Source organism: Microcaecilia unicolor, chromosome 3 (genome assembly GCF_901765095.1).
Source record: "Microcaecilia unicolor chromosome 3, aMicUni1.1, whole genome shotgun sequence".
Classification (NCBI taxonomy): Eukaryota; Metazoa; Chordata; class Amphibia; order Gymnophiona; family Siphonopidae; genus Microcaecilia; species Microcaecilia unicolor.
Window position 1 is genome coordinate 333,747,748 of NC_044033.1, and position 25,024 is coordinate 333,772,771.

The 25,024-nt window shown below is 40.7% G+C and overlaps 1 protein-coding gene across 2 annotated transcripts in view; it reads left to right on the forward strand.

Annotated features, from left to right (window-relative positions):
* MTFR2 (mitochondrial fission regulator 2) overlaps nucleotides 1-20,281 on the forward strand; it is a 104,062-nt gene extending 83,781 nt beyond the window's left edge. The window contains exons 7-10 of one of the 2 annotated variants that reach the window (XR_003941606.1): nucleotides 4,173-4,470; nucleotides 13,524-13,698; nucleotides 16,731-17,030; nucleotides 19,735-20,281. Coding sequence is in view for 1 of the 2 variants with exons in the window: in XM_030198442.1 (XP_030054302.1) it covers nucleotides 4,173-4,470; nucleotides 13,524-13,698; nucleotides 16,731-16,826 (569 nt within the window). In the remaining variant the exon portion in view is untranslated. Of the gene's footprint in view, nucleotides 1-4,172; nucleotides 4,471-13,523; nucleotides 13,699-16,730 lie in introns of both variants that reach the window. The other variant, XM_030198442.1, reaches the window with a different exon arrangement.
* The last annotated feature ends 4,743 nt before the right edge of the window (nucleotides 20,282-25,024 follow it).

Here is a 25,024-nt window from a genome sequence, read left to right on the forward strand (position 1 = left end):
TGGCCCCGTCAGATCTGGTTCCCTCTTCTTCTGGAGTTGTCCTCAGAAGAACCGTGGAGATTGGAGTGTTTTCCGACTCTCATTTCGCAGAACGACGGAGCGTTGCTGCACCCCAACCTTCAATCCCTGGCTCTCACGGCCTGGATGTTGAGGGCGTAGACTTCGCTGCGTTGGGTCTGTCTGAGGGTGTCTCCCGGGTCTTGCTTGCCTCTAGGAAGGATTCCACTAAAAAGAGTTACTTTTTCAAGTGGAGGAGGTTTGTCGTTTGGTGTGAGAGCAAAGCCCTAGAACCTCGTTCTTGCCCTGCACAGAACCTGCTTGAATACCTTCTGCACTTATCAGAGTCTGGCCTCAAGACCAACTCAGTAAGGAATCATCTTAGTGCTATTAGTGCTTACCATTATCGTGTGGAAGGTAAAGCCATCTCTGGAGAGCCTTTAGTCGTTCGATTCATGAGAGGTTTGCTTTTGTCAAAGCCCCCTATCAAGCCTCCTACAGTGTCATGGGATCTCAACGTCGTCCTCACCCAGCTGATGAAACCTCCTTTTGAGCCACTGAATTCCTGCCATCTGAAGTACTTGACCTGGAAGGTCATTTTCTTGGTGGCAGTTATTTCAGCTCGTAGGGTCAGTGAGCTTCAAGCCCTGGTAGCTCATGCTCCGTATACCAAATTTCATCACAACAGAGTAGTGCTCCGCACCCACCCAAAGTTCCTGCCGAAGGTGGTGTCGGAGTTCCATCTTAACCAGTCAATTGTCTTGCCAACATTCTTCCCCAGGCCGCATACCCGCCCTGCTGAACGTCAGTTGCACACATTGGACTGCAAGAGAGCATTGGCCTTCTACTTGGAGCGGACACAGCCCCACAGACAGTCCGCCCAATTGTTTGTTTCTTTCGACCCTAACAGGCTAGGGGTCGCTGTCGGGAAACGCACCATCTCCAATTGGCTAGCAGATTGCATTTCCTTCACTTACGCCCAGGCTGGGCTGGCTCTTGAGGGTCATGTCACGGCTCATAGTGTCAGAGCCATGGCAGCGTCAGTGGCCCACTTGAAGTCAGCCACTATTGAAGAGATTTGCAAGGCTGCGACGTGGTCATCTGTCCACACATTCACATCACATTACTGCCTCCAGCAGGATACCCGACGCGACAGTCGGTTCGGGCAGTCGGTGCTGCAGAATCTGTTTGGGGTGTAAATCCAACTCCACCCTCCAGGACCCGAATTTATTCTGGTCAGGCTGCACTCTCAGTTAGTTGTTCTTCGTAGGTCAATTTCTGTTGTACCCTCGCCGTTGCGAGGTTCGATTGACCTGGGTTCTTGTTTTGAGTGAGCCTGAAAGCTAGGGATACCCCAGTCGTGAGAACAAGCAGCCTGCTTGTCCTCGGAGAAAGGGAATGATACATACCTGTAGCAGGTGTTCTCCGAGGACAGCAGGCTGATTGTTCTCACCTACCCTCCCTCCTCCCCTTTGGAGTTGCGTTTTTCATCTTTTGCTAGTCATTCAACTGGCGGGAGCGGTCGCGCACGGGCGGGAAGACGGCTGCGCATGCGCGGTGGGCGTGCCCTGCGTGCCGACCGTCCCGCGAAGCTTTTTTCCGGTTGGTGGGGGCTGCCGCGGACGTCACCCAGTCGTGAGAACAATCAGCCTGCTGTCCTCGGAGAACACCTGCTACAGGTATGTATCATTCCCTTTCCATACTGAAAATACTAGGTGTTATACAGGATGATGCACTCAACTTTCAAGCACATATCTCTTCCTTAATCCAGTGCTACTTCTGCAAACTGAAATAAATCTGATCAGTAAGACACCTCTTTCATCAACCTGCACTCGAAAAAGTCTTTCTCTGACTGTCCTATACTAATGGAATTCCTTTCACTTATTCCATATATTTATTTGTTGTAAACCACTCACATTGAATCTGATGAACAGTATTGTTGCAGGAATTACCACTATTGTTAGCAGAATCTGTGGTACTTCAGGAGTCAAACACCACACACCAGAATGAGAGAGAAATCTTCTTTATTTGCCAGCAAACAAAGTAGGACATCAGCACTAGGTCTCTTCTTCTCTTTCTCAGCTCTCTGGATCCTGCGTCTCTTGTCTGTCCTTCTCTTCTTCTTCTGACGTAAGCTGCTTCTGCTCTCAGTTATATAGGGTCTTACACCTCTCTAGCCCCCCTTTCTCACCAGATGGTAAAGAATAGATTGATTACCCTGTTTTGAACTAATTATTACTTAAAAATATCAGTTACATAGGTTTGAGATATTTCCTAAACTGACCTATGACCTGGGGCCTCTCAAACTAGACAATGTGGCACCTATCTCTTGCATTTTATTATTATTATTAAATTCTTAGGTTCCCAGCTAACTTCATAACTTAGGTTCATTGAGGGGCTAAGGGGCCAGTCTTGTTTAATGGCACACATACATTTATTACTTTCAGAATACCAGTCCTATACTTAGCTATAATTAATCAAGACTTTCTCTGACCTCTTTCACCTATTAGCTTCCTACACAGAACTCGCTAGGACTGTGAATAATTCAAACCAGATGATGACCTCTTAAACTGCAGACAAAGCTCACTTGAAAAGTCAGGCACTGGATTTAAAAGATATTCTACATAGAAATAGAACTTATTAATTACACAGAATAAAACATATTCTAAAATAAGCAGAAATCAGAATTCCTTATAAGACAAATTCTAAATTATCAAGAATATCCTAAACTATCTTCTTCTAACCAGCATTAGCCTAATCCTTTAATCTGCCTGCGAAACTGTCCAGTATGCCTTGCTTATAATGGTATCCAGATGTGGTAAATAATTACTTCTCTCTGACCTTTCTAACCTCTAGTCTAGCAAAAGCTAGACTTCTGAGCAATCCAAACCAGATGGCATTCCTCCATTTTACAGGACTGAAAAGTTAAAACACCAAATTAATATGATTTCTTTGCCCAAGCTGCCTCAGTATAACAATTAATAAAGAAAGTTGGAAACTTGCCTTTAGTTGGCCCTGTTCATCTGCTGTGAGGTGCAGCATGTACATTCATTTTAGGAAAATATCAATGGGGCAGCACAAGAAATTAAGCATTTTCTGTGGCCGCATATGAAATGACAACATAAGTTATGTACTGGAACATAAATGTTTGGCAGCCATTTTAGAAACGCAGATGTCTATTTCTCCCAAAGCTGACATATAGTCCAGTATCACTTTCAAGTTTCACTTGTGGGGGGAGAGCACCAATCACTGGCGAATGAAGGAAGTGACCTCCCCTAATCCCTCCAATGCAGTGTTACTCAGTAGGAGCACTTTCTGAAACTTGGACATCCCAGGAAGCAGGTCTAACTCCCAATGTCCATCTTTTTGGACTCAGGCGTTCATTCCCCTTTGGCATTATACCTGGAAATTCATTGCTGGACCACATCTGGGCTCCAGCATTGAATTTCAGGATATACAGAGCCAGCAAAAATGCTGCTGGTTAAATGCGATATTCAGCACTGAACTGGCTATGAAGAACCGCTTGAAGATAGGACTGCAACACAGTCCTATTTCTGAGAATATCTTAGCCGGTTAAGTGCTGACTCTGGCCCAGAATGCCCCCAGAATAGCTGGTTTTGCCTTGAGTGTTAACTAGGTATATTCAACGGCACTATAAAGTTAAGTGCCACTGAAAATGCCCAGTTATTTCCAGATTGCCAATTTAAATGGCCAGGAGCCTCCCCTGGCCTTTTAAATCATGTTGACTATGAGGCCCCTTAGAAACTATTTTTTCACACAGCAGTGAAATCTGTTTTGGGAAGATGTGATCAAGGTGAATAAACATAGTGGGATTCAAAGGAGATTCTGGCAAGCTCCTGAGAAAAAGTTCATAAATTATTAACCAGGTTGTAAGAGTCAAAACATTTACGGTCTATATTTTGCATTGTATGCTGTTTCTCTATAAAAACAGATTTAAAAAAATATTAGCCAGGTAGACTGGGGAAGCTGTCATATATGAGAAATTTGATCTACCTTTCTGGGATCTACCAGGTACTTGTGACAGGTTGCTGGGCTCATTGGACCTTGGTTTGACTTATCTTATGCTCTTACAAAATATTGATTGCAAGTTTTTCTTTTCATTCTTACACATTTTGGATGCTGAATTATTTTCTTGTAAACTTATTTGGTTTTAGGTTTGGATTCTCTAAATCCTTTTGATAGCCCCAAGTGTAGTTTTCCACGTCCATCATCAACTTCAACACCAGTTCATCACTTTGCGACCCCACCGCCTCCACCTCCGCCTCCACCTCCACCATTGACAAGTTTTGACTCCAGCTCTTCTGCCATTAACCTTATAAAGCAACGCTGTGCTGCTAATAAGACTAGCCTCATAAGAGAAGAGCCTGCTGACAAACAGAGAGCAGCATGCATTCCCAATATGATGGATGTGCTGAAAGATCTAAATAAGATCCATCTGCGTGCTGTGGAAAGGTAAGCTGCTCAGGTAAATTTGTTCCCTACAAACGTGGCTCTGTAAAATCTACTGTATGCCATCATGAATAAGTGAAATATGTATCTATTACATTAAAACAAAAACCAGAAAAATAAACGCTAAAGCAGACTCTGCGAAAGCTTTTTATTATATAGGGATAAAACTAAGTTTAGATGTCTGGGATCTGAGAAAGCTCATCAAAATTAATGGTAGGACAGGAGCAATTTGATTGTGAGCCATTATTGAAAATTTTAGGAATCACTCTAGGCCCAGAACTAACAATGATTACTCAGATTAACCTTTTGATCAAAAGTCTTTCTTAAAATGAGGCTTCTTTGACGAATCCATACATTTTTATTTGATCAGTTTAAAGTTCTAGTTCAGTCATTAATTATTTCACAACTGGATTACTGTAATGTACAGTAATATACATAAGATGTTCTAAAAGATCATTGCAAAAATATTAGTTCAGAATACTAAAGCACATCTGATTTGCAGGTGAGTGACCCCATTTTTCTTCAAATTACATTGGCTGCTGATTGAATTCTGATCAATTTGCACATTTTTTTATTCTGTGTTCTTAATGAATTACGCATTGTTTTCACTAGTAAATAAGGCCCGTTTCTGACACAAATGAAACGGGCGCTAGCAAGGTTTTCCTCGGAGTGTGTATGTTTGAGAGAGTGTGTGAGAGAGTGACTGTGAGAGAGAGTGAATGTGCGAGTGTTTGTGTGTGACAGAGAGAGAGTGAGTCTGGGTGTGAGTGTGTCTTTGAGAGAGAGAGTATGTGTGTGTTTGAATGAGAGCGTGTGCGAGTGCGTATGTGAGACAGTGACTGAGAAAGAGAGTGTGTTTCACACAGATACACTGTGTGTGTGAGAGAGAGTGTGTTTCACACAGATACACTTTGTGTGTGTGAGACAGTGTGAGAGAGTAAGTGTGTGACACAGAGAGTGTGAGACTGAGAGAGTGTGTGAGTGACTGTGTGACACATAGTGAGTGTGAGACTGTGTGAGAGTGAGAGAGAGAAAGACACTGACTGTGAGAGAGTGTGTGTGTGACAGAGATACCTCCCCCTCCCTCTGTGGTCTCAGGACCCCTCCCCCTGTGGTCTCAGGACCCCCTGCCTCTCCCCCCCTCTGCATGGTTCGCAGCACCGTGCGAGTGTGTGTGTGTGTGAGAGAGAGTGAGACTGGATGCGAGTGTCTGTGAGAGAGAGTGTGTATGTGATTGTCCTCTCTCCCCTGCCCCCCTCCAGCCACCCAGAAATTATGCTCTCTTCCCTGCCCCCCTTCAGCCACCCAGCGATTATGCTCTCTCCCCTGCCCCCCCCCCTTCAGCCACCCTGCGATTCTCCTCTGTCCCCTGCCCCCCCCCCCCCCCCCAGCCACCCAGCGATTGTACTGTGTCCCCAGATTAGCTCCGTGGAAGCGGTGGCGGCGTTATTGAAAGCCCTGGCCGTCCACGGAGTCAGCTTCAGAACGTTGGAGGTGAGTTCATTCCCTCAGTCCTGCCTTCTGATTACCCGCCCTCGACGTCATCACGTTTTGACGCGATGGCGGGGCAGAGAGAGATGTGACACCGTTACGAACCCTTCACTGAAGCCACGGAGTCAGCTTCAGAATGTTGGAGGTGCTTTTTATTATAGTAGATTATTCTCTCATCTGTTTGGAAATAAAGAATTTGCAGCAACATACTTGTTCAGTGCTACTTCCATCAGTGTCACATATTAGATTGAAAAGGATACATTCTTTAACATAAGAACATAAGAATAGCCATACTGGATCAGACCAATGGTCCATCTATCCTAGTATCCTGCTTCCAATAGTGGCCAATGCAGGTCACAAGTACCTGGCAGAAACCCAATTAGTAGCAACATTCCATGCTACCAATCCCGGGGCAAGCAGTGGCTTCCCCCATGTCCATCGCAGTAACAGACTATGGACGTTTCCTCCAGGAACTTGTCCAAACCATTTTTTTTTTTACCCAGATACACTAACTGCCATTACCACATTCTCCAACAGTGAGTTCCAGAGGTTAACTAGACTTTGAGTGAAAAAAATATTTCCTATTTGTTTTAAAAGTATTTCCATGTAATTTCATTGTGTCCTCTGGTCTTTGTACTTTTTGAGAGACTGAAAAATCGACTCACTTCTTTACTCCACTCAGGGTTTTATAGACCTCAATCATAACTCAGCCGTCTCTTTTTCTTAGCTGAAGAGCCCTAACCTCTTTAGCCTTTCCTCATATGGGAAGAGTTCAATCCCCTTTCATTTTGGTCACTCTTCTTTGAACCTTTTCTAATTCCGCTATATCTTTTTGAGATAACTCAGTCTTATCAGGCAGCCTTGGCATGGACCTCTCTTCCACTTGAATTAAGATTAGAATCAAACTATATGAGATTCAGAAGTAAATTGAAAACCTTTCTCTTTCCACAAATAGTGATATCTCTGTTGTTCCTAGTTTTGTGCTAGTTTTATTTATTTATTTATTTATATATATTTTTTTTACTATAAACCACATTGAACTAGTATTTTGGGGAATAATGGTATGTAAGGCTTCATACTGTACTGTAATTACAATTTAAAGAAAATTTGTATATTTTGTAGCTGCCTTTTTATTTGGCACCGCTTTGATCTATATTAAAGTGAGAGGTGTTTGCTATATTATGAGTTCTGTTTATGTTTCAATAAGACTTCTTGTTAAAATAAAAAAATAAGAGACCGGAGGCAAGATGGCGTCTGAGTGAGATGTTAAGGAAGTAGCTCCGGTCCCAGCTCCTATCTTTCGCAAGAGAAATATATTTCCTAACTCTAATGCCTAAAAGGAGAGGAAGACGACGCGCCAGCCCCACAACGCCAGTCTTACCGGTTGCTGGAACGATGGATCGATTCCTTACTCCGGGTGGTATATCGGGAGCTACCTCGCTGTTGCAGAGTTTGGGGAGAGGGTTGCCAGCTCTGCAACTTGAGCTTGAAACATCATTTAGCCCCGAGCAGAGAGCACCACCTCCTATGCCGGCAGGAAACCCGAGGACGGACCAGGAAACCCCAGAGGAAGAATCTACGGGGCTTCTTGGCACGGGTGCCGACTCGAGAGAAACGCCGACTTCCCCCGCATTGGAGAGTGCGGGTGTAGTAGGAGGATATCCTAATCTTGGGGAAGATCGTGGATCACACCAGAGACAGACAGGGGAAACTTCCACTACAGCCTTGGGCCTACTAAGTAAGTCCTTTTTGCCTAAAAAACCTATAGTGATATCCTTAGAAAACATATGGGAAGCTCTGGTTGGTCTTGAAGCTTCCTTTTCGCAGAAGTTTTTACTTCTGAATCAACAACATGATTCTGAATTAGAGAAAATAAAAATGATGGACAATACAATGATAAAAATTGGAAAAGAAGTAGAAAAGAACTCTCAATTAATACAAAACACTCAAAAGATACAAGCTGAGCTTATTAAAGAAAATCTTTTTCTACATAACAAAATTGAAATTTTAGAAAACGCTCAACGGTCTAATACCCTTAGATTGACAAATTTTCCAAAGCAATTGTCAATCTCACCATTAATAACTTTTCGGAAGTATCTTACTGAGATACTAAAAATCCCAGAAGGATCACATCCTCCAATTTCAAAAATATATTATATTCAACCCTTTTTTAAGAAACAAGCACAAGAAAATGGAGAAAGACCTGATCAACACTCAGTGAATTTAGACTTGAATTTAACACAAATATTACAAGATGATAAAATAGGAATGACAACTGCTACTCTTAAAGTTGTTTTTATTTTACAACCGGATCGAGACTGGGTACTAAAACAATATTTTTTGAATAAAGACCAACTTTTCCTTGATTGTAAAATAAGAGTTTACCCAGATATCTCCAGAACAACTCAGAAGAAAAGACAAGAGTTCTTAAAACTGCGTCCGAAGGCAGTTCAACTAGGTGCATTATTCTGGTTGAACTTTCCCTGCAAGTGTGTTTTAAAACTTAATGCTGTTAAATATGTTTTCTTTGAATCAAAACAATTAAATTCTTTTCTGGAAACTAAACTGGCTGCTTTGCCGGTGACACAGCCAAGCATGGTAATAACATCGACTCCGTAATAGTATGTAAATCCGGTCACTCTCCTCAGATGTCTATTTTTTCTTCTTTAAGTGTTAGATGTTGTTAATCTACCTTAAATACTTGATTTCCTGAGTATTGTGAATTGCCTCCAATTGTTGGACTAAAGATGAGTAATAGTTCATTCTTTAAGAGAAGATAAAGTTTAATTATTTTTCCTTTATGATGTACTTGTTTTTGACTTAAAATCATCTTTTCGATTTTCAAATGATATGTTGTAATATATTTGAAAAACTTAATAAACAAATTGAAAAAAATAAAATAAAATAAAATAAATATAATCTAAAGAATTTTTTTGTACAAAATGAGTTGAGTGTTGGTATATTTCCGGAACAATTTAATGCCTCTGCTTAAATCTCCCTGTTTGTCATAAAGTAACAAGTTTTGTAAGTGCTGTCAAGTTAGTTCCTGCTGTACAGTAACTCTCTGTTGCTTAAATCTGCACCTCTTCACTGCTGCATCCTGGTTGAAAATTAGTAACCATTCTCATGTTACTAGCTCTAACTGTGTCTTCCTAAAATCTTGATTTTCTTTCCTTCTGTCTGCCCTCTTGTTCTGTCTAACTTTTTGTACTTGCTGCACTGCATCTCATGTCAGTCTTGGTTAATCTATTTATTTATAGAACACTAGTAAAAAAAAAAAAGCCCGTTTCTGACGCAAATGAAACGGGCACTAGCAAGGTTTTCCTCGGCTCCCCTGCAGCCACCCATGTCCAGCGACCCTCCGCGCCCACTGCAGCCACCCATGTCCAGCGAACCTTCTCTCTCCCCTGCCCCCCCTGCAACCACCCATGTCCAGCGACCCTCCTCTCTCCCCTGCCCCCCTCCAGCCACCCATGTCCAGCAACCCTCCTCTGGACATGGATCAGCTGTGAGGCATGTTTCCTCCCCCCCACCCCCGGTTCTGAAGTTGACATCATAATGGCTACGGTGATGTCAGCCTGATCTACGGAGCCTAGCAGACCAACTCGGAATGAACCTCGGTCCCAGGCAAGTCAGAACGTTGGAGGTGAGAATTATTATATAGGATACTTGGGATTTCAGTTTTGATGTATAAACACTTAAAGGTTATTATATATTACATAGCCTGACTTCTGGATAATTAAAGCAATCTAGACCACCTCTAATCCTGTTTTACGAGCCAGATCAGTCAGTTTTTTTCCTTTGGAAGCACCAGACCTTTTTTCCCTTGTAACTATACTTCCGACTCTATTCAGTGGTACCATTTTCTGATCATGTGAGTCTCCTCTTTCATTAGCTGCTCTTTAGTTATGTTTATGGCACTTGTTTTATTTATTTTCATTCAAAGCTATTGGCTTCAAAGTACTTTTCCATGCCTCAGGAGTGATACTTATTGCAGCCTCAGTCTGCAATATTTTTTTTGTTGTTGTTTTGCCATTGTGGAGTTTCATTTTGCTTCATTTATTTTCCTCTCTATGGGGGTCTTTTACTAAAGCTTAGCTCAAGTTATCTTCAGAAAGACCCATAGGAATAAAATGGGCCCTGTTGCAGATAACTCAACCTAAGCTTTAGTAAAAGACCCCCTATGGTTGAAAAGAAGTCCAGCAGTTCCAAGTGCTCATCCCACTCCAACTTCAAGATGTCTATCGTTCAGCATCACAAGATTTGCATGGGTTATTTCGGGCTAGGATGTAATGTCTGTTGCATGTAGCATTTGCTCAAAGATGTCATCCAGGCTATCAAGTTCCATCATTTGAGATTTCAAGGCATTACCACCAAAGAAAAGTTTGGTCACTTAACTCTGGCATTGAGGTATTGACACTGAAAGACCTGCACCAGCTACTGGAGACTCTTTGACACTACAGGAGCCTCTAACAAATTTGTGGTCAAAATCAAAACATAGGTCCAGGAGTAGGGAATGATCCCACTCCCATCATTCATCACCAGAAAAATGGTTCTTTGGTTTCACATTTGGATTCGAGGAGCCACAACACTGGTGCATTGGCATCCATTTCCATTGGCACAAAGACCTAAGAAAACAGAGATTGCAGTTGTTACGGATCCATCTCTCGAGCAGCCACATTAGGAGGATAGCTCATACTCTACATAGTCTGATGGTATTGTAACAGCTTCCAAGTGTTGTCCTCCTCCATCAATATTTCACCCTTGGTTAGCCAGGCTTTCTTATTCTTCTGAAGTCAGTAAGAATGTGAGCTCTGTAATCTTTGATAAAGTATTAAACAGACAGGTCCTCAAAGGTCTTACCAAGCACAGTACCAAGTACTTCAGTAATGATAGTAGAGCTGATTGAACCAGTCTTTGAAGTTGATATTGCACTGTTAATGGAAGAAAGTGTTTATGAACAACTGAAGATGGAAAAAGCCATGGGGCTGGATGGGATCAATCCCAGAATCTTGAGGGATCTCAGAGAGGCTCTGGTGGGTCCTTTTAAAGATTAGTTTAATAAATCCTTGAACACGGGGGAGTTTCCACGGGATTGGAGGAGAGTGGAGGTGGTCCTTCTTCACAAAAGTGAAGACAGAGAAAAAGTGGGAAACTGTATAGGCCTGTAAGTCTTACTTCAGTGGTTGGAAAGGTAATGGAGACACTGTTCAAGGAAAGGATAGTGAGTTTTCTTGAATCCATTGGGTTACAAGATTTAAGGCAGCATGGCTTCACCAAAAGAAAATTATGCCAAATGAATTTGATCTTTTCTTCTTTCTTTTTTTTTTTTTTGACTAGGGGACCAGAGAATTGGGTAATGGACATACGCTAGATGTAATCTACTTGGATTCTTGTAAGGTCTTTGATACAGGCCCTCATAGGAGGCTCATAAATAAACTCAGCGGGCTAAAGTTAAGACATAATGTGGTTAACTGAATTTGGGAATTAGTTAACTGACAGACGGCAGAAGGTGGTGGTAAATGGAGTTTACTCAGATGATAGAAAAGTAAGTAGATTCTATTCAACATATTTGTGAACAATATTGCTGAAGGACTAGAAAGAAAAGTTTGCCTTTTTGTGGATGACACCAAGATTTGGAACAAAGTGGACTCCTTGGAAGGAGTGGACATGAGAAGAGATTTATAAAAAATTAGAAGAATGGTTGAAAGTTTGGCAGTTAAAATTTAATGTGAAGAAGTGCAAAGTAATGCATGTGGGGTTTATAAATCCAAAAGAGCAGTATGTGCTAGGGAGTGAGAGATTGATATGCATGAATAAAGAGAGCCCTTGAGGTGATAGTTATCTGAGGATCTCAAGGTGGTGAAACAATGTGACAAGGCAGTAGGTGTTGCCCGAAGAACATTAGGCTGTAGAGAAGAGGCATAATCAGCAGAAGAAAGGAGGTGTTGATGCTCCACTTGGAGTATTGTGTCCATTTTTGGAGGCCATATCTCTTCAAGGATATAAAAAGATTTGAGGCGGTTCAGAGGAAGGCAACAAAAATGGTACAGGGTTTGTGCCAAAAGACAAATGAGAAGAGACAAATGTATACGCTAGAGATGATGAGAGAGTTGTACGATAGACATTTTAAGTACTTGAAAGGTATTAATACACAAACAAACCTCTTCCAAAGACACAAGGGCTGTAGAACTAGAGGACATGAATTGAAGTTGCAGGGAGATACAGGAGTACTGTCGGGAAATACTTTTTCACAGAGAGAGTAGTAGATGCCTGGAACGCCCTTCCAGGAGAGGTGGTAGAATAAAAAATGCATGGGATAGACTCAGAGGATGCCTAAATAGAAAGAGGATGGAAACACAACATGGTTGTTATGGTGTTAAGTAAGAATAGTGGGTACTAAGGCTGAAGTCGGACAGACTTCTACAGTCTATACCCCACAAATGGCAAAAGACTGAAGAAGATTTACCAAATCTAGCATGGGGGAACTAAGACCAGTGCCAGACAGACTTCTACAGTCTGTGTCCCGCAAAAGACAAGTGAAGCTTTGGCAACTCAAATGTTGTAGATCACTTTGTCACATGCTATCGAGTGAAGATGCTGTGCAGCTCATGGGGGGGGGGGGGGGGGGGGGGGAGACATCTTGACTGGTAAGTTGAATACTGTCAGCAATACTTAGAGATGATATATGGTTATAACCAAGACTCCATCCTGTTTGGCTACCTATTTGGTATAAGCAAAAAATACCAAAAACTTGGAAGAATTCTAATAAATAATGATATTAAATAATATCAAAATCAAGTACAAAGTCAAAAATAATGTCTTATCAAATTTCCACAAACATTAACAATGCAGAAACAAGAATAAAATAAAATGATGATTGAGAATGGTGCTTGTAATTACTTAATACACTGACTTTATTTTATTATTGTTTTTGCATTGTTAGATGTTTGTGGAAACTTGATAAAATATTATTTTGATTGAAGTATACTGGACATTGTATTTATTTTGATATATTTTACCTATATGGTTAGCATGTTGGAGTCTTGCCAACCAGTGTTTAAGGATCAGTGGCTGTGGCCACCTCGTTTGGCAGACTGGATGGACCATGCAGGTATTTATCTGTCATCATTTACTGTGTTACTGTGTGTAGTAACACTTAGCGACCTGGCACCAATGGTGGTTTTTCAACTTTAAGAACCAATGCCTTCCCTGTCTGTGCCATTGTGATCAGCTTTCAAAGGGAAGCATCTCTAGCTACTCTACAAACTTTGACCACTGTTGGGGTTTCAAGATTTTGCCAATGAATATGCATGAGATCTATTTGCAGATTGCAGATAGATCTCATGCATATTCATTGGCAAAATCCTGACACTGTTCCAGGTCCTGGAGGATCAAGGTTGCCCACCTTGACTGTTTCGCCAAAAAAAAAGAAAGAAAAGGGAGGAAATGGAATATTGTGAGTGGTTGAATCCCTTTATTTGTTTTCTTTTTTGTTGTTTTAACTTTTATTTAATTGCAGAAAATGTACTGTCTGGAACAATCTAACTTCTTCATTTTTGTAGGTCACCAGGAGGCACACCCATTACTAAAAAGCAGAAGCGGAATTCACTGTCTGATCCAGCAGCATTCATTGCACACGCTTTGAAACAAAAATTTGCACACCAAGATGACAGCTCATTTGGCAAAGAAAATAAATCCTTGGACGAATCCTCATTCTCCAGTCCAGAAACACCAAGGGTATATCATTTATTAACATTCAAAATTTGATAGGCCTTGTGGTTTAGCTTGGAAGCAGGGACTGCAAAGCAGAAAACAGATGCGGTTATAGAATTGGTGCCCAGCACTCGGCATTGGCACACCTAAATGAGGGTGCCAGTTTATAGAATTATTTACTATAGGCCTGTAGTGGCAATGGAGTGAAACAGAACTGATTCAGCCTGTCCCAATAAAATAGAGCAGGCTGATTAAATCTATGCTACACAGCTGCCAAGTTACCCATGTCCAGTAGGAGACTTGTCAGTCCTACTTTTGGACTTATGTTACAAAGCGGTGGGGTATTTCTAGAACCTAGTTCCATCCATTGAAATCAATGCTGCAGGTCCCAAAATGTATCAAGATGGGGTTGTCAGAAATCCAGGACTGCCCTAAAATCTCCCCCTGGAATTGGGTAACCTGACAGCTCGGTTAAGGCAATTTTTTCCCCATTTAGCTTATTGCCCAGCAGATTCCTGTTACCCTTGAAATCTCCCAAACTTCGTTTGCAGGTCAGCAGCCATTTCCTCCTAATGCAATCCTGTCTTCCACCTCTTCTAACCTTAGCATTACAGTGATGAGCCTTGGCTGAAAGGCTTGGGCTGTGAATCTTTTCAGAGCATCATAGAAATGTGCTTTTGTGCTGGCCGTTATGAGTACAATTTTCATATTGCCCATGTTGCTACAAAGTCTGCCAGTGCTTTTTAACCTTGACCTTTGCTCCAATTTTCAAAGAGAAAAGTACCCCCTGAGATTTGCATGTACTTTTTCTAAATATACTTTTTTTTTTTTTTTACCCAAACAAGACAGGTCGTTCTGAAAATCTAGAACACAATAGGATTTTCTCCATAAACCTGTTCTGATCAATCTTTCAATTAGCACAGCCGTAGAAAGCACATATGACCCCTGGGTAGTTCAGGACAGTGATATCGTATCGAGGCCCACCCTGTTTGTGACCCAAAACGTAGGTTTCATGACCCTTTCTGAGGTTGAAACCCACAGTTTGGGAAGCTGTGCCCTAGACCTAACACTGCCCATGGAAAACTGCCACAAGTGTGAGTAGAAGTATTTGTTCTGTGGAACTAGGCATATCTTATCACCTGTCTATAGGAAGGGTAATTTTCAGACAGAAAAAGTACCTGCATATGTCTAGTAACATTATAGAAATGATTAGTAGTATAGGTAAAATGCTTTTTACCAAATTACCCTCTCTCTGTCTCTGCAGCCAAGTGTTCTCCCTCTGTTGGGGTTGTAGATATTGCTTACACAGCACCTCCATTGTGAAATGACCCAAGGATCATAAATGGAGAATTGCATCTCAGTCTCCTCTGGTGCCACTTAGACTATTAGGCTTTGCTGTATAAAAATAAATTCAATAGGAGAGGGATTTAAACATAGCAGATTCCAAATGACATACTGTGCTAGATAACTACTACTACTACTTAGCATTTCTATAGCGCTGCCAGGGTTACGCAGCGCTGTACAAGTTTAAACATGGGGAAGGACAGTCCCTGCTCAAGAGAGCTTACAATCTAAAGATAACCTGTATAGTGAATATTTTTGTGTAAAAAGGCAAGTGGTGCCTAAATTAAGGAGCCTCAAAGGGATGTGCTAAGCACCAATTCTCTAATGACTTTAAGGCATGCCAAAGCTGTTGTAGAATATTAATACAAATCCAATTTGGTGCGGTGAAAACTAGACGTGGCCACTTAAGTTCAATGTCTGGCATAGGTTTGTGCACCTGTGTGCACCTTGCAGTGCATGCAACTGATAGTATTCTATCAGTTGTGGAATAAGAAAGCATGAGAAAACCCTCTGCGTAAACACACAAAACACTGCAGCGGAGGTTATCCAGGGAAAGAATAGCAGTCGAGAGTTCACCAAGACGATATTTATTGAAAATAGGACCCAACTTGGCCAAGTTTCGGCTTGCCTTCGTCAGAGGTCACTAAGTTCTTCGTAAGTAAAATCAATGCTGTTCAAATGAAAAAAAAAACCTCCTTGCGCAGCATATGAACAGCATTGATTTTACTTGGGAAGAACTTGGTGACCCCTGACGAAGGCAAGCCGAAACTTGGCCAAGTTGGGTCTTGTTTTCAAAAAATGTTGTCTTGGTGAACTCTCAACTGCTATTCTTTCCCTGGATAACCTCCGCTGCTGTGTTGCTTTTCTATAAGTTGTGTATATCGCTAGACAGAACACCTATGACCTGCCCCTTCTCCACTCACATGTATGGCCTACTTGTGATTACACACCAAGCAACATAGGTGCCAAGTTTATAGAATAACGCCTGGCCATTTGCATGTTTAACTGCCAATTTATGACTCCAGTTACACACATAGGTGCAGTTCTATAAACAGCATGCAAATTAGCGCCTTACATTAGGCCAGTGTTCTTTAATGTAAGGCCTGGGGACCAATGGCGGCCTATGGAAACCTCTGTGTTGCCCCCTTCAGTTTTTTTTCTGTTACTGTCTGCCTCTTGAACCAAGCTCACAACAGATAAGGGGAAGTGGATGAGGAAGAACTATATGCTTGAAGGACAAGACCTTTCTCAATAGACAAAGAGAATGCATTTAGAAATGCTCACTCCTTTGAGGATACCCCCAATGAAACTTTGAAGCTGGGCTGGTGGGGATGGCTGTCGTTGACTCATTCTGGTCAGCAGTATTGTGGATCCACATAGAAAGATATGTGGAGACACTCATTCAGATCCAAAGTAGCCTCATATTAAAAATTAGTGAAGACCACTGCATTAGGTGCACCTTATGTAATTGCCTTTTAAGTTCCTTACAAAAAACCAGAAGTGATGGAAAATTAATAGGCCCTTTGTGAGAAGGGCAAGCTTTCAGCTAAGCTGCTTTTTTTTTGTTTTGAAAAGCTGAAAGAGCAGGAGGAGAATTTTATATCTGTTTTTGTTTGGACAGTTGAGCCAGGATTCACTGTCAGGTCTGTATGTGAATTAAATTTTTAATTAGAAGAAAAAACCTTTACAAGCTCTTTTTATTTTGTGTTTAGTTCAAATGTCTTTTGAAGCCAATAGTAAAGCACACCGCCACTGGAGTTAGGAAAATAACAGAGCCATCCACAATTCCACTCGGTGCACAGGCTTGAAGAAAACCGTCAGAGATGCATTGATGTTCAAAGAGCAGCACCAAAATAAATCCTTAAGCAGCTGAAAACACAGATGCTTGTACTAACCTGAGCCTCTTCAAAACTACTGAACATGTTGTCTGATACATTACTTCTGGATTTGTCTTACAGCACTGGGTGCTTTCTTTTGTATGTTTGTTTAACCTTCATTTTCTGTGAAGGCTGGTAAGTCTGCAGTCTGAATATGACCAGCTCTGGGCATTGGGTTTTTATTATATTCAGCCAGGTGAAAGGAATATGATTATATCACTGGATAAATGAGACAAAAATGATGTTGAAAGCACTGACCTATTTGTGTTTGTCACAGTATGTGACTAAGCCTTTTATCCTTCAAAAGCAGATCACATGAGCACCATTTGTAGCTAATGACTAATAATTAAATTTATTTGCTCATACATTAATACAAATATATATAGATACACCTAACCAAAATACTTAAAAAAACATGCTTAATGAATATATGTGGGGGGGGGGGGGGGGGTTGCATTTTCACATACATCATAGCAGCTTAGATGAGTGATGACCATTTGTGGGCATTGGTTTTCATAAAGCCCGCATGGGTAATCAGATCATCAACTGTGCACAGATCCTTTTCAACAGACAACACAAGCAGATAAGGCATTGTCTGCCCTACACTTGGTCAAAAATAACCTTGCCTCTGAAGGTTTATTATGCAACAGCCAATGCCTAGACTCTGTGTAGGTAGAGGGGTTGACGTCCTGCTTTGCATCTCTTAAGCTTTTATGGAAGATGCAGACATTGGTCTTTAGGCATGCTGGCTTGTAGTTGGTTTTCCTCCTTATAAGTAAGGTAGGTTTAGAAAAGTCATCCTCAGATTCATTTTGAAAATACTTAGATAAACAGGAATTCTAAAATTCCTCTAGGACCTACTCAGCAGGGACAATGTGCATTTGCCATATACTCCCCAACATGCTTAATTTGTTTCATTTAGATATCATCCAGAACTTCATTTTACTATGCTTCAGTGATTTCATGCTAGTCTTGAGACTGCTGTGAATGGTTTTATGATTTATTAATAGGTGTTGCTGTCAACTGAGGTGGGTATTTGGTTGTCTTTGTCCAAAATCAACTGGTAGGCCACTTGGGATTTGGTGTGATTTACAAGGGTTTCAGAATTTAGGGTTTAATTGATAAACACTGATGCAAATTAAATACGAGTGTTAATTGGATAAACACTAGAGAAACACCACTTCTGATAGTACTGTCTCCTTGCCTGACTTGGATCCTCCACTTTAAGGCTGCTAGTTTCACAAATGTATATATTTGATTCAGCCATAGGGGCCAGCAATAGAAACTGAAACACAGATTTGTGAGTGTGGGTTCACACAAAAAAAACCCTAATTATCTGGAAAATAAGCACCTAAATATTTACAGTTTATAAACATCTAAAAATAGAAAACCTGAAATGTAATATCTTGTTTTTTGTGGATCAGTGCTTTACAGGCTGCCTTGCTGTGCGTCATATTGGTATTTTCCAGTTTTTCTCTTAGTGAAATTGTATCCTTCACAAAGGGGTCTAGTTCAAATTTCTGTTGTACAGCTTATACAGACATGCAACTTCTGGTATCAGGATATATAGTTGATTTTACAATTTCAGGGAATGCTCTTTCTCACAGGTATTCATATGGTATTCACAAACTGGGCATAGTCTTTAGCTAATGATTTAATCTATTCTTGGTTGTACCAAGCTTCTCTTCAAAACTTTGCCAGACTGTCTTTTTTTTTTTTTTAATTGAAGTGGCAAAAAAATATGGTTATTGGGGTTATGGCTGCATTCAGCCAAATCCTGATGGATCAGTATTGAAAGTGTGAGATCAGATCTGGGATGGTTTTGATATGGGATTGTACCAGTTTATTTCTGATAGTTGAGGTCAAGGTTTTATTATCATGGATGGTGATTAAAAGATCTGGATTGATTTTAGTTCTGCACTAGGCTGAGGTATTGTATTCCTATCCAGGGTTTCAATTGTTCACAGTTTGGCGGTGGTGTCATACTAGCTCAGAAGCACACAGTGGCAGCAGAATTGGCTGAGGATGAATCTTGACCATTGTAGGTGAGGGGTTTGTTGTAAAAAGATGCAAATGTAATTGTGCCTAAATTGATGATCTCAATGTTCTTTTTTTCACGAGAGCGATATGTTCATTCTGGTATCAGATTTGATAAATATGGCATATCCATAGTGTTTAAGGCCTTTCAGTGACAAGCCAGTATGAAGGGACAATTACTGTTAGGTTCTCTTTGTTTTCTGTAGGCATAGAACTTGACAGGCATATCATTGCACAGAGTAGCAATTAGGTCTTGTCTTTGAAAATCCTGCAATAATGAATAGAATTGTGAGTTCCATTCCAAACACCGCAAGTGTTTTAGAGACATTATGACCATTTTGCTCTCTAGTCACTTTCAGTAGATGATGGTATTTTAATTATGCATTAGGCCGCCACAGTAAAAATTCAGATAAAATTTGTTACATGTTCTGAGTAACCCAGCAGGACCCTGAATAAGTACATTTTCTCAATGGGCACCAGTTGAGGAAAGAGTTTAAACATGACAGATTTTTAGTACGTGTAAGTATATACATTCTTTTTGATCTTCTATTTGAGTTACGTTAATATATAGGGAAACAAATGTGCTTATTGGATTAATTTCCGTTGAACAGGAATTACAAATTTTTCATCTGGGCTATTGCTGGATAACTAAAGCTATATTTTAATGTTTATGGATAATGTATACATTAAGTGCCAGAGACAATTTTGTATCTTTGGCAAAAAATGTGCAACAACAAAGGAAATAGTTTTTCATTTATCCATATGAATGCCTAACTTTTTTTTTTTTTTTTTTTTTTTTTAGTTACTACTATTACCATATTGGAGAAGGAATACATTTTAATTCTGTTTTTAGTTTGTTTTTCTCTTGGGAGCAAATTTTGACTATTTCTTTCAACTGAAGATTATGATTCTCTGTTCATGTTATGAGATGTGGGAAAAATCTTCAGTGAAATCTACTCTTATGGAGGTTTTTGTGGACTTGGCTTATTGTCTTTTCAGGCTTCTTGCAAGGGGATTTAAAAATCTGCATAATATTCTGTTTACAAGAGAAGCCAAGTCCCTGGCAGGATCTGTGGGGAAAAGAATAGTTCCCCGTTGGTGCTGTAATAGAAAGATAATTAGACCTTTTGCCTGATTGCATTTGAGACATAGTAACAAGTGAGAGATCTTTGAGAGTCAGTAAGGGCATCTTTTACAAAGCCGCCTTAGCGATTCCTGCGCAGCAAATGTGGCAAAGCCCATAGAAATTGAATGGGCTTCATTGCATTTACCGTGCTGGAATCACTAGCACAGCTTTGTAAAAGGAGCCCTAATTGTTTAAAAATAGAATGTATTTCTAGCCTGTGCGATTCATCCTTTTTCCTATTACAGTTAGAATTTCTGTAGTTTTGTAAATACTTTTGAAATAAAATCATCTTTTTAATCATTTGTGGCTTCCATTTCTTAGTCTTTATTAATATCCTTAAGAGCAGAGATGTTTAGAGGAGAATGGCTGAGGAGGTCTAGACCCCTATTCGCTACTTGCTTTGGAATTCAGCATATTAAATCCAAATAAACCATGCAGGACCTGGTGTCCAGTCATTAATGAAAACTACTGCCCTTGTATTTTGACTTTTAAAAAGGGGGATTATAATAAAGGGGTCATTTTACTAAGGTGGGCTAATTTAGAATGCCCTAAATGCTAAAGATGCCCATTATATTCCTATAGGTGTATCATGTTTATTTATTGCATTTGTATCCCTCATTTTCCCACTGTATGGCAGTTCAATGTGGCTTACATATTGCTAAAAAGGCGGTTACAAAATTTAGATTTGTAGAAGTCTAGTACATAATACAGAAGTACAATAAATGCTTAGGTTGATATATTAGCATATTGTGAGAGAGGTTAATATTATTGTTTTCAAGTTAAAAGTAAAGTTCTGATTAGGCAGGCCAAAAGAGAATATGAAAAGAAACTTGGCATATAAAACCAAAATCTAAAACTAAAAATTCATTCAACTACTTTTAAAGACTTGAGGGAGTCATTGGACCATTAGATGGCCCAGTGATAAAGGGGGCACTCAGGAAACAAAAGGCCATAGCAGAAAAAATAAGGGGTCTTTTTAATAAGACGTGCTAGCATTTTTAGCATGCGCTAAACGCTAAAGACACTCATAGGAATATATGGGGGTATCTAGCATTTAGTGTGCGCTAAAAATGCTAGCGCAGCTTTGTAAAAGACCAAGATCCCCTGAATGAATTATTTGCTGTTGTCTTAACTAAAGAGGATGTCAGAGAAATGCTCACACTGAAAAAATGTATACCTGGAAGACCTAATGCAGCAAACTGACAAGCTAAAAAATTTCAAATCACCAGGACTGGATGTACACCCCAAAGTTCAAAAAGGTCTGCAATTTCATTTTTGGATTTTATTACTAGTAATATGCAATCTGTCATTAAAATCATCAGTGGACCTGAGTATTGAAGGATGGTCAACGTAATGCCAATCTTTGAAGAGAACTTGAGGTGAGCTAGGAAACTAGACTGGTAGTCCCAAAGTGTTTTGGATCCAGAACAAGCTGATCAAGAGTGTAGCTTACTACTTGGAGCTCCCAGTTCATCGTCAGCATCAGAGTGGTAAGTTCACAAAGAACCTGAAGGGAGAGTTCCTGCTGATTTCAGTTAAGCGCAAAGAATTATGAGAAGAATGAAAGGATACTAAATGATTGAGAGAATGTCTTCTGTATAGATTTCAGTGTAGTTGTAATAAAGTTAAGAATTACCTAGTACAGAGTGGAGGAGTAGCTTAGTGTTTAGGGCAGCAAGTGGGGAGGCAGGGAAGCCAGGGTTAAAATCCATTTCTCCCACCAACATTCCTTTGACTTGAACCTCAGGCAATTCAATCTTCATTGCCTTAGGTACAAACTTGGGGCCTCATTTACTAATAATTATTAATATGACTTTGTACTATGGACCCGATATTAAAAGAGGCTGGCACTACATAGCACTGAGAGTTACATTCTGTGACACTAGCTATTTAAATGGTGCAGCTGAACATATGTATAACTGGTGACTACAGTTACCACTCATACACATAAGTTAAGTCTGTTTCTTTGTTGGTCTACCTTATGCATACAAGTTGTATACAGAGGAGCTGAATTTCAGTACTCTACACATAACTGTAGTGCCCATCCCCAGTCCACCCCAAGTCTACTCTTAAATTTTATGCTTATAATCCTCAAATTACAATTGGCTTATATCTTGTTAAAGTGATTAAATTCACAAAATACTATCCTGTATAATAAAAAGCACCTCCAACGTTCTGAAGCTGACTGCATGGCACTTAAACCTTGAGGCATTCGTGCTATCTGACGTCAGTACTTCCTGGTACGTCACAAGCAGCTGTGACCAACCAGAACAAAGCAGCACGATACACGCCAATGGAATCGAAGAATATGTTATGCCGTGCCCACCAGCATCAGTCCGCGCCCAACGTCGCCACCTGGTATCAAGACTGAAATGGTAATAGCGCTGCAACCACCTCCCCCTGAAATCAACTCGCCACCTCCCTCACAAACACACGACCCACTCTCCCAATGTTGCCGGTAACAATGCTGACGGTAATGGCGCCGTAACCACCCACCCTGAAATCCACTCGCTGCCTCCCTCCCAACCCTCCCAAACACACGACCAACTCCCAACGTCGGCGGCACCGCAACCTCCCTCCCAGTTCCACCCCCCCCCCTTAAATCCACTCGCCGCCTCCCTCACAAACTCCCTCACATACACACAAACTCTAAAAAAAAAAAAAAAAAAAGAAAAACAACATCTCTGACACACACTCTGCCATGGAAAGACAGCATCTCACACACACACACACTCCCCACCCCCCTTAATACACAAACTCTTACAAGGAAATTCAACATCTCTCTATCTCAACACCCCACACACCCCTCTGCCCCCCCCCCCCAACCCTCCTCCAAAAAAACAAAAACACACTGATGCGGAACAACGCTACCCACCCCCAAAATGGCACTGCTGATTGGTCATGCAACTCCCAACCAAAACAATAACCAAGGCCCCCCCACACCCCTCCTTCGGCTACAGGGCTAAGGAAAGGGAAGTACAGGGGAAGAACAGCTATTGTCCCACATACACTCTCTCTCTCACACAGTCACTCTCACAAACACTCTCTCAAACATACACACTCCAAGGTAGGGTTACCATATGGCTCCAGAAAAAGGAGGACGGATTGAGCCAGCTGGGTTTTACTTCCATTGCTTTCAATGGAAAGCAATTGCGCCAGCCGGGTTTTACTTCCATTGCTTTCAATGGAAAGCAATGGAAGTAAAACCCGGCTGGCTCAATCCGTCCTCCTTTTTCTGGAGCCATATGGTAACCCTACTCCAAGGAAAACCTTGCTAGTGCCCGTTTCATTGTGTTCCGAAACAGGCCTTTTTTTACTAGTGGTTCAATATATTCAATTTCACTAGTCTGAGCTGCTATTGACAGGAGGAAAAGACTTCAGAAGCTCAGAGAACAAGCATGTTTTATTTGTGCAAACTTCAGTTAGAGCTGTTTCCTCCTGCGCGGCTTCATCGTTAGTCTCAAAAACCTTCATGGGTTTTGGGGGTTTTTTAAACATTTTTTAACCTTAAATTCCCAGTCTAACACTCTCGGTACCTTGTTTTACTAAGCTGCACTGTAGGCACGCTAACCTTTTAGCAAGTGCTAAAAATTAGCATGCACTAATGCTAGAGACACCCATATATTCCTATGGGTGTCTCTAGCATTAGTGTGCGCTAAAAGGTTAGCATGCCTACAGTGCAGCTTAGTAAACGGGGCCCTCTATAAATCATGGCATTCTCATTTTCCCTTTTGTAATTTTCAGTTCTATTCATTTTAATTCATATAGACCAGATAACTTAACTTGTAATGTAATCCAGATATACAACATCGACTGGCTCACCTTTATGCACATGTTTGTTCACCCCTTCAAAGAAATGTAGATTGGTGAGGCAAGATTTCCCTGACTAAATCTATGTTGACTTTCTCTCATTAATCCATGACTATGTATATGCTCAGTAATTTTGTGCTTATAGTCTCTACCATTTTGCCCAACACTGACATCAGGCTCACTGGTCTATGATTTTCCAGATCACCTCTGGAATCCTTTTTTTTTAAAGGGTGTTACATTGGCTACCCTCCAATCTTCTGGCAATCCATGCTTGATTTTAAAAATAAACTACATATTATGAACAATAGTTCTGCAAGTTCATTTTTCAGTTTTGACAGTACTCTGGGATGTATACCATCCAGTCCAGGTGATTTGCTACTCTAATTTATCAAATTGCCCTATTACATCTTCTAGTTTTACAGAGATTTCTTTCAGTTTCTCTGATTCATCAGAATTGAATACCATTTCTAGCACTGGTACTCGCATCTTGCTCGGTGAAGACCAAAGCAAATAATACATTCAGTCTCTCTGCTATGGAGTCTTCCTGAGTGCCTCTCTATCCCTCAGTCAGCTAGTGGTCTAATCAATTTTTATACTGGCTTGCATTAAATGCTGTATTATATCACATTGATAAATGTTAAAGTGCATTAAAGTAGTAATATGTTAATATAGGTTAATAAATGAGGTCCTTGTTTATAAGCCCTCTGGGGACAGACAAATACCCACTAAACTGGAAATAACTCACCTTGCACTATCAATGAAAATGTATGAGACAACTAGATATACATTTAAGATATGGATGAACTATGGAATATGACTCGGGGGGGAAAAAAAAAAACACACTTCCTGTAAATGGAGGACAGGGATGAAAGAAATGTACAGGAAAAAAGCACTCGTGACTTTTCTTGTTTAAGTCATGGAAGTACATGTGAGGGCAAAGCTTTATTAACAGGACGTGGAAATCAATAAAGAAATTGCACAGGAAATATAATGTATTAAAACATTTTGAAGCTATACAGTTTGAGACTGAGAGAATCATGGGAAATGTTGGGGGATATTAGTGGTCCAGGTCTCGCAGAGAGATCAAGATGCAGTATTGCTAAGCAGTCTTTCTGGTTTGTATTACCTCTAACAGAGATTATGGAAGTAAAATTGG